At 46.4% G+C, this 14309-nt stretch overlaps 1 protein-coding gene across 2 annotated transcripts in view; it reads left to right on the forward strand.

Annotated features, from left to right (window-relative positions):
• The first annotated feature begins 3028 nt into the window (after positions 1-3028).
• Positions 3029-14309, forward strand: part of LOC135895982 (uncharacterized) — a 131622-nt gene continuing 120341 nt past the window's right edge. The window contains exons 1-4 of one of the 2 annotated variants that reach the window (XM_065424255.2): positions 3034-3186; positions 4311-4416; positions 10501-10634; positions 14124-14224. In XM_065424255.2, coding sequence (XP_065280327.2) covers positions 10539-10634; positions 14124-14224 — 197 coding nt within the window. In that variant the 5' untranslated portion in view covers positions 3034-3186; positions 4311-4416; positions 10501-10538. Of the gene's footprint in view, positions 3187-4310; positions 4417-10500; positions 10635-14123; positions 14225-14309 lie in introns of both variants that reach the window. The other variant, XM_065424256.2, reaches the window with a different exon arrangement.

Raw genomic sequence — 14309 nt, forward strand, 5'->3', positions numbered from 1 at the left:
CCGCAGAAAACAGCTGCCATCGCAAAGTTCCCGCAGCCCACCGACAAGAAGGCAGTGCGTAGATTCCTTGGCATGTGTGCCTACTACAGGCGCTTTGTCAAGGACTTTTCACGCATCGCCGAGCCGTTGACACGTCTAACTAAATGTGATGTTGAGTTCAAGTGGGAAACGCCGCAGGCCGACGCATTTGAAGAACTCAAACGACGCATGCAGTCGCCGCCGGTACTTGCGCACTTCGACGAGTACGCCGATACAGAAATCCATACTGACGCCAGTAGCCTAGGCCTCGGTGCCGTTCTAGTCCAGAGGAAAAACGGAGTCGAACAGGTGATATCTTACGCTAGCCGGTCGCTGTCAAAAGCGGAAGGCAACTATTCTACCACCGAAAAGGAATGCCTCGCCATCGTTTGGGCTACAGCTAAATTTCGCCCTTATCTTTATGGCAGGCCATTCAAAGTCGTCAGTGACCATCACGCTTTGCGTTGGCTAGCGAGTATAAAGGATCCTTCAGGACGACTGGCGCGGTGGAGCCTCAGACTACAAGAATACGACATCACTGTAACCTACAAGTCCGGACGAAAACACTCCGATGCCGATTGCCTATCGCGCGCCCCCATTGACCCGCCGCCGCAAGATGACGAAGATGACGATGCCTTCCTTGGCATGATAAGCGCGGAAGACTTCGCTGAACAGCAACGGGCAGACCCGGAGCTAAAAGGCCTGGTGGAATATTTGGAAGGGCACACCGACGTTGTCCCCAGGGCATTTAAGCGCGGACTATCTTCCTTCACGCTTCAAAACAGTCTCCTCGTGAAGAAGAACTTTTCACCAGTCCGCGCCAACTACCTTCTTGTTGTCCCGTCAGGACTTCGTCCAGAAGTACTGCACGCCCTACATGACGATCCGACCGCTGGACACCTCGGTTTTTCCCGGACACTCTCGAGGATACAACGAAAGTATTATTGGCCGCGCCTGACCGCCGACGTCGCCCATTATGTCAGAACATGCCGAGACTGTCAGCGACGTAAGACACCGCCGACAAGGCCAGCCGGATTACTACAGCCAATCGAGCCTCCTTGCCGACCATTCCAGCAGATCGGGATGGACTTGCTGGGACCCTTTCCGACGTCAACAATCGGAAATAAGTGGATCGTCGTGGCGACAGATTACCTCACCCGCTTCGCTGAAACAAAAGCACTGCCGAAAGGTAGCGCAGCCGAAGTGGCGAAATTTTTTGTCGAAAACATCCTGCTTCGACATGGCGCCCCAGAAGTCCTCATCACCGACAGAGGAACGGCCTTTACAGCGGAGCTCACCCAAGCCATTCTGAAATACAGTCAGACAAGGCACAGGAGGACCACGGCCTACCACCCGCAGACGAATGGTCTTACGGAGCGGCTGAATAAGACCCTCGCCGACATGCTAGCGATGTACGTCGACGTCGAACACAAGACCTGGGATGCCATCCTGCCGTACGTCACATTTGCTTACAACACGGCGGTGCAAGAAACAACACAGATCACGCCGTTTAAGCTGGTTTACGGCAGGAACCCGACGACGACGCTCGACGCCATGCTGCCCCACGTCACTGACGAAGAGAATGTTGACGTCGCTAGCTACCTCCAGCGCGCCGAAGAAGCCCGACAGCTCGCCCGCCTACGGATCAAGAACCAACAGAGGACCGACAGCCGACACTACAACCTCCGACGACGCTTTGTTGAGTACCAGCCCGGCGACCGTGTTTGGGTTTGGACACCGATACGCCGACGAGGACTCAGTGAGAAACTACTCCGACGCTATTTCGGACCCTACAAGGTCATCCGACGTATTGGCGCTCTGGACTATGAGGTCGTGCCAGGCGGCATTTCGCATTCACAGCGGCGCCGCGCACGATCTGAAGTGGTCCACGTGGTGCGCCTTAAACCCTTTTACGGACGCTGACGAAATTCCTTATTTTTTTGTTGTTGTTTTCTTTGCTACGGGTGTTTTTATTTCGCTTGTATGTAGCATCGGGTCGATGCTTTTTAAGAGGGGGGTATTGACACGTGTACTTATCTTTATCGGGCGACCACGTTTCGCCGCTTAAAAACTGTAATCGCACAGCGAGGGACGCGCCTGAATGTATCCGATGTTTCTGGAAAGTTATCGATGCTTCTACCTGGCAGTCTGTTGTCGCCGAACCTTGTGTTATCTGATTTCATCGCGTAACGCGAATGGTGTAGAACTTTGTGGAAGGCACACGGGTCCGAACGATTAGTCTGGAACATTCGACGACTGCTCTATAAAAGCCGACGCACTTGACCCGCTGATCAGATTTTCGACGATCGCCGACTGTGTTCGCCGCTATCGTTGTGCTTTAAGTGTAGCCTGTTTTGTGGGCACAGGTTCGCCCAATAAAAGGTAGTTTTGTCTTTCACAGTACTGCTACTGTGTTCTCTCTTCACCGTCACTACCACGTGACAATATCTAGTATGCGCGTGTTACTTTGCAATTAATTGCGTTTTCCATAAAGCATTCGTTTTGTTTTCCAGTTTCCTAAGTTTTATGGCTTAATCGAAAGTCATGATAGTATTGTTACCAATAGTATATAGGCTAAATTTGATGTGTTTTACCAGGTATTCTGTAAAGGGAAATCAATAATTAAAATGTTATTCCAAATTTGAACATATGGTCACCACCTATTTAAAATGAAAGCAATTTTATTGCACCAAACTTTCAGACCATCGGATATTTATGCGAACTTAGGCGCTTACGAAAACTTAACGATCTACTTGATATCAGAAAACATAATTTAGAGGGAATCGCTTGGATGTGGTTTGTTCTGGGAATTTCAGCGTTGCGTCATTGTTCACGAAAAGTTAACGACGCCGTCACGTATTCGAAAGCGCACTAATACATCAATGGCTTAGTCCCATTGTGATTCCGTACACATACAAAGCAGCGATATATTCGTAAGAGAGACGGCTTTCACGGGTGAATGGCTACGCAATCCTGATGCCCCAAAGAACAGTCGCCATAGCAACGCGCCGGAGCCAATCAAAACCGTTTTCGAATCGCATAGTGCTGAATAGCAACATATCCCCTGCCGCATCAGACCACGAACGCTCACTTGAAGGAGACCACGCGCCTTCAGCCGCAGCACGAAATAGGCCCTAAGAAGTCGAAGGAGGAGCGTCTTGAATTTGCGTGAGCATTTTTTGTTTCTAAAAATAATACTACAGCGCATTGTAAATGATGTGTTGATTAAGACACTAAATTCTACCGATCGATAAATGTTAGTTTTGGTGTGGACATTTCGGGCAGCGCCACTTGTGCACGATGCTCGTAATTTTAACATAAGTCATTGTCAATCATACAGTTTAGCGATTATTATATCCGACAATGCAATACCACCGCGGACGGCCGGGTACAGTGGATGTTGAAGTTACTATGGTTTTCCTCGGCCAAGTGCCCTGCCGTTGCACATTCCGAATTTTAAGAAATATCATCGGGAATCATCGCCCCTGAGGGAAATACGAGGTGGAGCTGGCTTCGCGATAAAGGGGAACGTTATACGTATTTGTGCCGAAGGAACCCAGCAACAGGCCGCATCGCAACCGTATTGTCACAGGCGAGATGAATGAAACGTATATGCAACCGGGCTGTTGTCTCGAACCCGATGAGAATCGTTATTTATTGTCTTCCCCTTACGGTGTAATCACAAACAGTGACCCTGTCTGATGGAGTTAATCTGTACAAGCTGTGCTTTCCCTGCGTTTTCGTGTATATCTCCTCAACATCTCTATCTACTTCAAGCCGCTACTTATGGTTCTAACGGATTTAGTCGTATCAATACGCTCACTGCTGTTTTTTCTACCAATGCTCAAAAATATTTGCTTATCTGCTGACCCTTTGATGTTTCTATCCACTCTAAATCAAAAAAGCTTCTAAGGTCTACGTTACCTATGAGTACCAATGCGTAACTACGTTCGCTTTGCATTGGCATGTGCTCAGTGGATTCAGACAGAATTTGTGCGCAATTCAAAGGGACCTGCTTGCACGTAGTTCTTTCAGGAAGTTTTGGCGTTGCTTCATTGTTCTCGAAAAAAATAACGACGCCACTGATATTCGACAGCGCACTAATACATCAATGGCTTCCTCTCATTGTGGTATTATATACATATAAGGCCGCCATATATTCGTAAGAGAGAGAAATAGTTGGTATTGTAATGTCATCTGTCTATTGCTACGCAACGCTGATGCCCCCAAGAACAATGGCCTTAGCAACATGCCATAGCCAATCAAAGTCTTTTCCCAATACCGCAATTCAGAATCGCAGATCACAGACTGCCACAGAAGACCTCCAACGCTCGCTTGAAGTGGTCCGAACGCCGTCAGCTTCGGTTAAAGAAGTCAGCAGCGGCATCTTCAATTTGCGTGAGCATTGTTTTTTTTTTTTTTAGCGAAGCTGTTTAGGACAAGTTGCCCCAGAATGGTGTTAGTGTGTACACACAAAACTATCATCATAAGGATTGACTCCAGCATCACCGTCTTCTTCCACAGCTAGCTCGCTGGCGCCCCGCGGGGCTAGCGCACGAACGCGCTCGTGCCACTGGTCCCCCGTTCGTCGTCGTCAAGAATTAAATATTTAATTAATTATGAATTCAGAAACGCAAAGACGTAACCAATTTTACTGCGAGTTATAGCAAAGCCGTTAAAGGCTAGTGCCCCCAGGGTCGCATCAGTGCGCGGACAAAAAACTCCCCATATGTGGGCCGATCCCGAAGGTAGTCCAATGCCGGGCCGACCCGCGGCGGAGGTGCAGTTCGCCATTAAGGGGCCCACATACACAGCTTCACTGGTCATCCTTTTTCAGAATGGAAGGGCACTGAGTCTTTTTGTTTTTGTTTTTCTAAACCTGATTCTATTGTTAATTGTACATCATGGGTTGCTTCCTATACAAAATTGTACCAATCGAACTTTGTTACTTTGAAGGAGACAGTTCTACTACTACGGCTTTAAAAGATGATGATGATGATATATAAGATTTATATATAGGATATATAAGGTCTGCGATTCCTGAAACTTTAAACATAGCCATTCTAAACCATATTATTTAGCGATTATTCTTTTTCTCATATCGATACCATTGCTGACGGTATGGAACCTGGAGTATCTTTAAGATACTCTACGTTTTTTAGTGCAAGTGTTTCGGCATTGTACAACCCTGGGGCGTTATAAGGTAAAGATATTCCAAACTTTTCCATGGCCTCTCTGCATGAGCCCTCCACGATTGAAGATCTTTTTATGCTACCTCCACTTCACATATTTGGCATGCGACGTCACGAAAACAGCGAAATATCCTGAGCAAATATGACGCGGTTAGACTGAATAAACATAGTTGTTTCGGTTCATAGGCCTTCTTCACCCTTAGCCCTCCACAAATGGCCAAAATTTCTGGCTGTGCCCCTTTGTCTATCTGTAGCGCGACGTCACAAATCCGTGAATACTCACTGGGTCAAAGTGATGTGTGCGGATTAAAGAGGCATTATATTATGCCGAACCAAACTGAGTATTATATTTTCTGGAGGGATAGGGGGGCCGGGAATAGCGACAGACTGCCCCGCCCCAGTATTAATAAGGGATGACTACCCACCGATTGCTCTGGCAGTGGCTACACATACGTACTGGGAAGAATGTATTTATAAATAAAAAAAGTAATAATAAAAGAATAATAAAAGAATGCGTAGCGGTATAACGTAGTCGAGCCCTTTCAACGGTACGTCACACCGACCTGCCAAAGTTTCACTTCCACATTTTCCACATTTTCACTCTCCGATTGAGCGCCGCCGCGATTTTCTACCATACACAACAAGCTAAGCAAGACAAAGCGGCCCATTCGCAGTCGCTGGCACCACCTTCCTTATTAGCTTTCCTACTTTCTCTGAGCTTGCTCGGCCCAACACCTCCTAGATAGCAGGCCTATGCACTCTTTGCCAAACCTGCTGTAACGAAAGTGGTGTCGTCAAGATCACCGTGACTTACTCGGAAGTATCCCCTTTATATTCTATGGCAATCGGGCATAGTAGCATGACGTCATGCATCGCATTGCACCGGCCTTGCGTTCTATAGGCGGCGCTCTCCGACTTCACCGAAACCATCTCTACAAGGCCCTCACCTCTGGGTAACCAATTTGACAAGAAAAGCTAGTAAGATAATGCTGTTTGCTTTTAAAGGAAACCAAAGTGACCGTCTGTAAGTGGAGACAGCTTTTTATACGCAGATTGAAACGATGCTGCGAGTCACCACCCGATTCTTTTAATATTTGGGGTTTTACGTGCCAAAACCACTTTCTGATTATGAGGCACGCCGTAGTGGAGGACTCCGGAAATTTTGACCACCTGGGGTTCTTTAACGTGCACCTAAATCTAAGCACACGGGTGTTTTCGCATTTCGCCCCCATCGAAATGCGGCCGCCGTGGCCGGGATTCGATCCCGCGACCTCGTGCTCAGCAGCCCAACACCATAGCCACTGAGCAACCACGGCGGGTGCCCGATTCTTACATCAGTGCTTTGGTAAATATTACGTCACACTATGGGAATAAAACAGAGTGCACTATATTTACGTTGAATGTCCCCTAACTTAAAGAAAAAAAAATTCCGGAAGAACTCATCTCACGGTGACATTCGACGTAAAGCGTTAGCATTGAAATAATATAGCGGCACCGCCTATATGCACATTCGAAACGAGTTATGTATGAGGCGTCTCCAGCAGCGGGGCTAAGAACACTGATTTCCCTAAGAACCCTCGGAGCCATCTTGCGCCACCGCCACGAAGCCGGCGCCTGCCATCCGAAATGCATGGTGCTGTGGAGCGTACGAATGTTGAGAAGCATGTCATGCGGGATCCTCTATAGCGCTTCTTTCTGGACACGATGAGCCATCTAGTGGATCTGCACAGAAGTCTGCGTATAGTAAGGCTGTGGCGCGTAGGTGCGTGTGAACGCGATGAATTCTTCCCTCACTTCCGGTACAATCAGTGGCACATACTCAATGACCCAAGTTGACGAGAGATGTCTAGTGAATGCTGCAGCCTACACCACTAGACATCATTATGCTCTAGCGGTCGTAGGAAACCAGGGCAACACTGTTTGCTCAGCATTAGTCAGGACCACCACGGCGGGCGACGCGGAAGAGGCACTCGCATCGCACTCGCATCGGGGCTACCTGATTGCGACGTCATCATCAGTGGCTCTAATACTGCTATCCGGAACTTCAGTAATAGCTACATTAACAACCTCTCGCACTCTCTACTTGTCGCTCCCCGCCACAAAACGTTATCGCTCTCATCGGGACTGCAGGACATCAAGAACTCCAAGGCAACGAAATGGCTCTTGCCGCTGCTCAAGGATTCACGGACCGAGTGCCCGCAAAATTGTGCCTAATTCTAGAACCCAATGACTCCCAACAACACACCAACAAAGATACACTCGTCGCATTGCATGAAATTAGCGCACATTACAGACGCCAACGCCCTATACGTCCACCTCTCTTTCTGCCAAGAACGCGCAAGAGAGAAATACTATGGCGCCAACTACAAACTCGCCCTTTCCTTACCCCGAGCACCTTGCACTTATTCTTTCCCGCCACGTACCCGACACCCAAGTGTCGCTTTTGCCCTGTCCCTATAGCAGATCTCTCCCATATCCTGTGGCAAATGCCCCTACAAAACTCACCCTTCCCAACGCTCATACCATTAATTAGTAGCGAGGAGCTGTGGGAGACTGCCCTGCGCAGCTCCGATGCCACCCTACAGGAGCGAGTCCTGAGGTGGGCTGAGGAGGTAGCGGAGGCCTACCACGACTGGTAGACGGACGTCTAGCCACCTAAGGTGGTGATGGACGCCTGCTGGGACTAGAGTACTTAGACCTCGCTCGCTCCCCCCCCCCCCCCCCGGCTCCTCCCCTCTCCTAAAAGGGGAATAGAATTCATTCATTCATTCATTCATTCATTCATTCATTCATTCATTCATTCATTCATTCATTCATTCATTCATTCAAAAGCGTCACATACCCAGTGCATTTGCGGTACATCCCGCGGAAGCCTCAGGTTGCTGCTCTTGATGACACCTTGTGACATGGGTAAGAAACCACTGACCATTGCAGAAATGTAATTGATCTTCTCTATCATTGCAGCGCGGGACATCACCAGCGGCCGATTCCTAGTCATCCAAAATATCGTAAAAGAACTTCATTTTAGAATCACACACACGTACTGATACATTGGTTGATCTCCTTGCGGCAACCTTTTGTATTGATGAGGTTAGACAGCGCGAACGTCGACAAAGGGCGGCTAAAGAGGCGGCAAACACACACAAGCGGTGGCACCACGTGGCACCATCAGCACCTGTCTTCACGTTTCGTCTCTTTCACCATCCTCCATCTATGTTCACGTTGCCAAACGTCATGGATCCACATCAACAAGACCGATCACATACCCGATTGCCGTTTATGTGTATCAAAATCGAGCGCAGACTCCTTTCCTTGGAATTCACGAGATGGCATGGTCATCGACGACTGCGGCTTCAGAAATGCATGCAGGAGTCTCGAAGTCTTCGTCTTCGCTCAATGGACTGGGAGGACCGGCAAACATGCTGTCGCCTTTCCGTCCTTCCTGATACATTCTGCAAGTCAGCAGACACCTGCAATAGTTTAACGCTAAGCGTTCTAGCAATTGTTTTTGCTGCTCTTTCCTCGCCCGCTTTTTTCGTTTGACTATTCCAGCGAATGTGTATGTCTAGCCAAGTTATTACTTCTCTATGGGGGTGTAGAATTGAGCACCAGTCTGAAGGATGGTCCCGCCCCCAATAAGAGCGTGCTCGCAGCAATTATTGCCCCAACGGTAAAGTCGAATTTTTGTAATGCTGACCTGATAAGATTGCTAAGACTTGTAAAAAAGAAACAAAAACAAGAGCAACCGATATCGTTGTCATTGAGTCCCTTGCCTATCCATTCGAAGAATCCCAAAATATTATGAAGCTGCCGAGCATTATCAACAAAGCCGTCAAAGACCAAGCTGCTACTCTAAATTCACGCTTAGCTCAGCTAGAGGAGAGATCGCGTCGAGATAAGCCTATCTTCTATGGCCTCATAGACAACGCATCGTAAACGTGAGTGCAATTTGAACAACAGCTATGCGACGTCCTTTCTAGTGTTTTCAATCTTAGTCTCTCGCACGATGGTATCTCCCGTACTCGTAGATTAGGGCAGTGCTGTGCCAGACAATCGCGATCAATGACTCTTGAATTCACTTCGCCAAACTAAGCGAGAGTATGAGTTTTCAACCCTCCAGAATCAGTGCCACAAACGTCTGGGTTAGTGAAGCCATCTTGCCGTAGCCATTTGCAAAGCCATAGTCATAGCCATCTGGCTGCCGGTTTCGAGCTTGCCTGCCACAGTCGCTCCATGACACCCCACAAATTAGGATGACTCCGAAGTTTCTCACCGTCCGACTCCCAGTGATATTGGAAATCGTCAAGGCCAACAACGCATACAACGTTCAACAATACCTACAATCCGCACGAGTGACTGAGCCCACACAAGCAAGGAGCTGGAAGCCGCATTGGTCTCTGGGACAAAAGCAGTACATTTGCAAAGAGAAATGAGGTAAAAGTAAAGCGCTCCCGTTTTCTGTTTACCGACTGAGATTTACTTTATTATTCTATTCATACCAGAATCCCTGCAAAGCACTGCAAATGAAGCTTTAGTACAATATTTAGTACAATGTCACAATATATAATATGTGTAAACAGCCTTCAGCAGCAAGGCGGCGCGACGGAATTCGGGAACTGTACCATCGGTTCTTTTCCGAGAGTTTGTATTGCATCTCTGCATATATCGTATATTGAATACGGCCACAGAGCAAATCCAATCTACATAGAGCGAATGTCAACCTTCAACTGTCACCCATCGTGGTTGCTCAGTGACTATGGTGTTTGACTATGGTGTTCGCAGGATGGAATCCTGGCCATGGCGGCCGCATTACAATGGGGGCGAGAATGCGAAAGCACCCGTGTACTTAGATTTAGGTGCACGTTATAGAACGCCAGGTGGTCGAAATTTCCGGAGTCCTCCACTACGGCATGCCTCATGTTCAGAAAGTGGTTTGGCACGTAAAACCCCGTAATTTAATTTAATTATGTGAGCAGTCTTTCCACATCTTTTGGTTACGAGCCACATCTTTCACTTACGCGAGTCCCCAATATGCAAAAACGCCAGAAAAATTGCTGCTATTATCCCTCATATTCCGGACAGGACTCGCTAAAATGGCACCGTTCATGTTCAATAGCACACCCATATTCTCGTCTAGCTGCGCGAATGCAACTGTTCGGAAGGACAGTTATCAATTTATGCTACCGAGGCTTGTGCGTCATAACGTATTCGGCATTCACATCATCTGACGCGTTTTTGAATCGCAGCAAAACTATCGGTCTTGAATGAGGTCTACTTTTTATGGATGCAGGTAGGCATAGCACTGGTGCGGAGGTCTTCGTAGACAAGATGGTGGAATACGATCCCAACGAGCCTTGGCCGCTTCCTATGCTGGCGCTGTTCCTAGAAATCCGGGAGAAACGAGGCTTTCACCAAATATACCCGGTAAGTGAACACACATGGCTCGGCCAGCAATCAGGACTGTTTAATAGAGTCTTGAGAAAAGGCTGCTCCCTCATAGAGCAACTAATATCAGAGCGAGGACGAATAACGCGACTTAATGGTAACTTCAGTCGGTTATTCAAGCGTGTTGTTCTCACGGGGTGGGGGAGGAAGGGGGTTGTCTCCGGCTTACAGGCATGCAACTTTTCTGCAACAGAATGTGAGAGGTCACATCAAATCCTTGAGAAACATGCGGAGTGCTCTACATTGCATCAACCTGCGTTGAGAAGGCAGGAAATAGCACGTCGTCATGCGTACAACAAATGACATAACTGGATACTTCTTCATCCCGGTAATTTTTCGTGCACTTCGCATGGAATACCCTAAACCTTCGCCGCTAAGATACACGGGCGCGTCAGGTTAATGGTGCAACATAGTGTGTTTATTTCTTTCAGTTATAATTGTTAGCTACCGCAAACTTTACGGTGCAGACGCGCAGTGGCTGGTATCATGCGCACGAGGGTGTGTGGCATGTAGTAAACTTCAACAAATAGAACAAAAAGCCGGCACCCAGTGATAAACGGTGACCCTATAACTCATTCACTAAGACATCAGTTTGAAATAAACAAGAAAAAGTTCGATTATTGATGTAGGAAGGAAAGAGACTCGGATGAAGTATCACTTGACATTTTGGAGCCTAGTCAGGACCCTTAATGAACGCGTTTCCAGCAGGCAACATACAAGACAGCAAAAGTTTCCTCTTACCAAATTTCAATAAGGAGGTCGAAGTTGCTAGCTAGATCTCGTGGGCCAACACTGAATGACATGCTGCAAGCGTCATTTATTGTGTTACAACAAGAACACAAAATAAGCATCTAAAAGTTTGGCACGCGACTCACTTTCTTGTGAAGAGGAAGGCCGACGCAGTTTTCGCTGACTGCCCACTTCTGCCCCCCCCCCCCCATAATGTAAAGCAAATCAAACGTGCACCTTTGGTTTACTTTTGAAGAAAGTTGTCGCTATAAATTACGAACAAAGCAACAAGGTGGTCTGCGTTGAAACCGCGTGAAGTTTTTGGCCGGGCGTTACCGACATTTATTTATTTATTTATTTATTTATTTATTTATTTATTTATTTATTTATTTATTTATTTATTCAGTCAGTCATTCATTTATGGAATACTGCCGATGTTACTTTGGGCCCTAGCAGGAGCGGTAATAGTTACAAGTTGGAGAAAATACGCGATAAATACAGATCATGAGCAAAATAAATCAGATAAAACAACAAAAAGCAGCAAACACATCAAGCATGCGTGTCTCTGTTGCAGCAATTAATAAATAAATTCTAGAGCAAAACTCAGTTACGACATAAAGAAACTACAGCCGAAAAAGGAAACAATAATTTCTATATTATAGCAAGGTTAGAGAGTAAAGACATATATAAAAACCACCAATGTAGGAGGGAATACTACATTGAACGACACGACCAGATTTTCTATCACTTTTGTGCTCAGTAGTGACGTTGACGGAAGAAGGTGCCACCGTCCTGGAACTTTTGGGCCATTGTATGTCTCACTCTTAAAGGAATCAAACTCTAAATCAAGGATGCCGTTCAAGGATCTAGGGCCCATTCCATAATGGTATATTGGCTCTGAATGAATGCAAATCAGAGTAGTCATTATCCATGGCAGTCTTTGTTTTTCGCTAACTTACGGAACTTTGAAGAAGTGAGGGAAATTGCAGCTTCACAAAACCCATGTATCAGGCTGTTTCCTTTCATACTTTTAAGAAAAGAGTGACCTTGATTTTGATGGTGGTGTGTTGCTTTCAAGCGGCATTCATGTAAAGCACATGATATTTCTGAGTGTAACCGCTGAATTATTGGAGCCTATATTTGTGGACGCAACAATTACTTCTGGAAGAAAGTCAACATGCGCATTGTGTTATTGAATATTTATTTCGCAAGCGTGATATTGAAACAACTTACGAGTGTTTTCTGTGAAACACATATTCAAGTATTTTCCTCCAATGTAGAAACTCCACATCCGTCCATGTGTACGGTTAGGCTCGACTTCAGTACAAAAAATAAAAAAACAGGAAAGAAAACAAACAATTTGCGTTGTAACGTTTACAAAAGCAACATATTTTGTATTGAAACTCTTTGAGTGCTTAGAAACAGAGTCGCATTATGTATCACCCATGAATCATTACTTTATTTTGTTCTTAATTTGAAGAAAAACAGACACCTACACATCCAGCGTGGTATGCGCAGGTTCAGGGCGCAGCTTTTGCCGGGTAATGACATTTCTTGTTTGTTGAGAAAGCGAAGGAATGCGATAGAAGTGCTGCCTGTCAGACTGCCTTGGCATTGATGCTGCCGTTCGATTTCGCTCCTGGCTACGATTAAACAAGTGTGCAAACTACGTTTAAAGAGCGACACGTATACAGTGCATGCCAAATTATCGTAATTTTTCTTTTGGACAGGGTGCTGCTGTACTTTCACACTTTGCCCGGCGTACCTCTTACCTGATAAATTGGTGCCCCCCGTGCCCTTTTCTGCGTTTCCGTGTCTTTCAGCGCTAAAGCAACTCCACCATAAATAATTCACATGCCAAAATCGCCACGACGGTACAATTTGTCTAGCCCTGCTTCACACCAATCTTAAAGCACACCCGCCATGGTGCCTTAGTGACTCGGGCCTCGTGCAGCCCATCAAGGGGCTGAATCTTTATGGTCGTGGTGGCTGCGTTCCAACAAAGGCCGAATGAAAAATGCTCGTGCGCCATGCTTCGGGTGCACATTAAGGAACTCCTCGTGATCAAAAAAACTTCGTAGCCCTTCGCCACAACGTTCCTCGCAATGGACTGCGCACTTTTGAGACGTTGCAACTATCTGGAATCTGTAAGGAAAGTGATCCTGATCACATTATCGAATACCCGACGAGTTGCATTACTTATGGTCGCGTCACTGCGCTGAAATATTCGACTGGCGTTATTATTTAGCTAGGGTGAACTATTTATTTGTTTACCAAAAGCTAATAACTGCAGACTTGCGGATAAACTTTGCAAATATTTAGCTGCAAATTTTGAAATTCATTGCACATCGAAAATGAAAGACTGAAATGGCAATAATCATTTTACGTGTTTGTGCCTAATGTGTAAATTTAAGCGAAACTTGCAAACACGCATAGCGTCATACGAAAATTAGAAAAATGCTTGCTTTGTAGGTGCGTCTATTTCCTATAAATTGAAAGATGTTGAGGAGTTGTCGAAGAAAGAATGTGGCCTTAAGTTAATATTGCGGCAAAGAAACTTGTCCTCAATTGCTGCCTGGATGAACACAAGTTCTGTTGGTGTAAGTCAAGTTCGCCTGTTCGACTGCTCCTCATCATCTCAAGTTTCCGTCTCCCTTTGAGCTTCTGCATACACAAGGAGAGAAGTTCAGCACTCATCACTCACCCTTTTCTCACTCTGATTCTTGTTTTCTCCAACAGAACGGGTTCGTAAGATATCGAGACCATGAAGTAGATCTTCTAGGCGAATTCTACGATGGCTGGACAGGTCGTGTTTTTATGTGCAGGTCGAAAAAACTACCGTGAGTACCATGATCTCATGCTCCTAATAGCCGTCAATGTGCGAACCTAAAGATCTTGTGGCGTGAAGGTTTGGGAAGGTGGATA

This window comes from Dermacentor albipictus, chromosome 4 (assembly GCF_038994185.2).
Source record: "Dermacentor albipictus isolate Rhodes 1998 colony chromosome 4, USDA_Dalb.pri_finalv2, whole genome shotgun sequence".
Lineage (NCBI taxonomy): Eukaryota > Metazoa > Arthropoda > Arachnida > Ixodida > Ixodidae > Dermacentor > Dermacentor albipictus.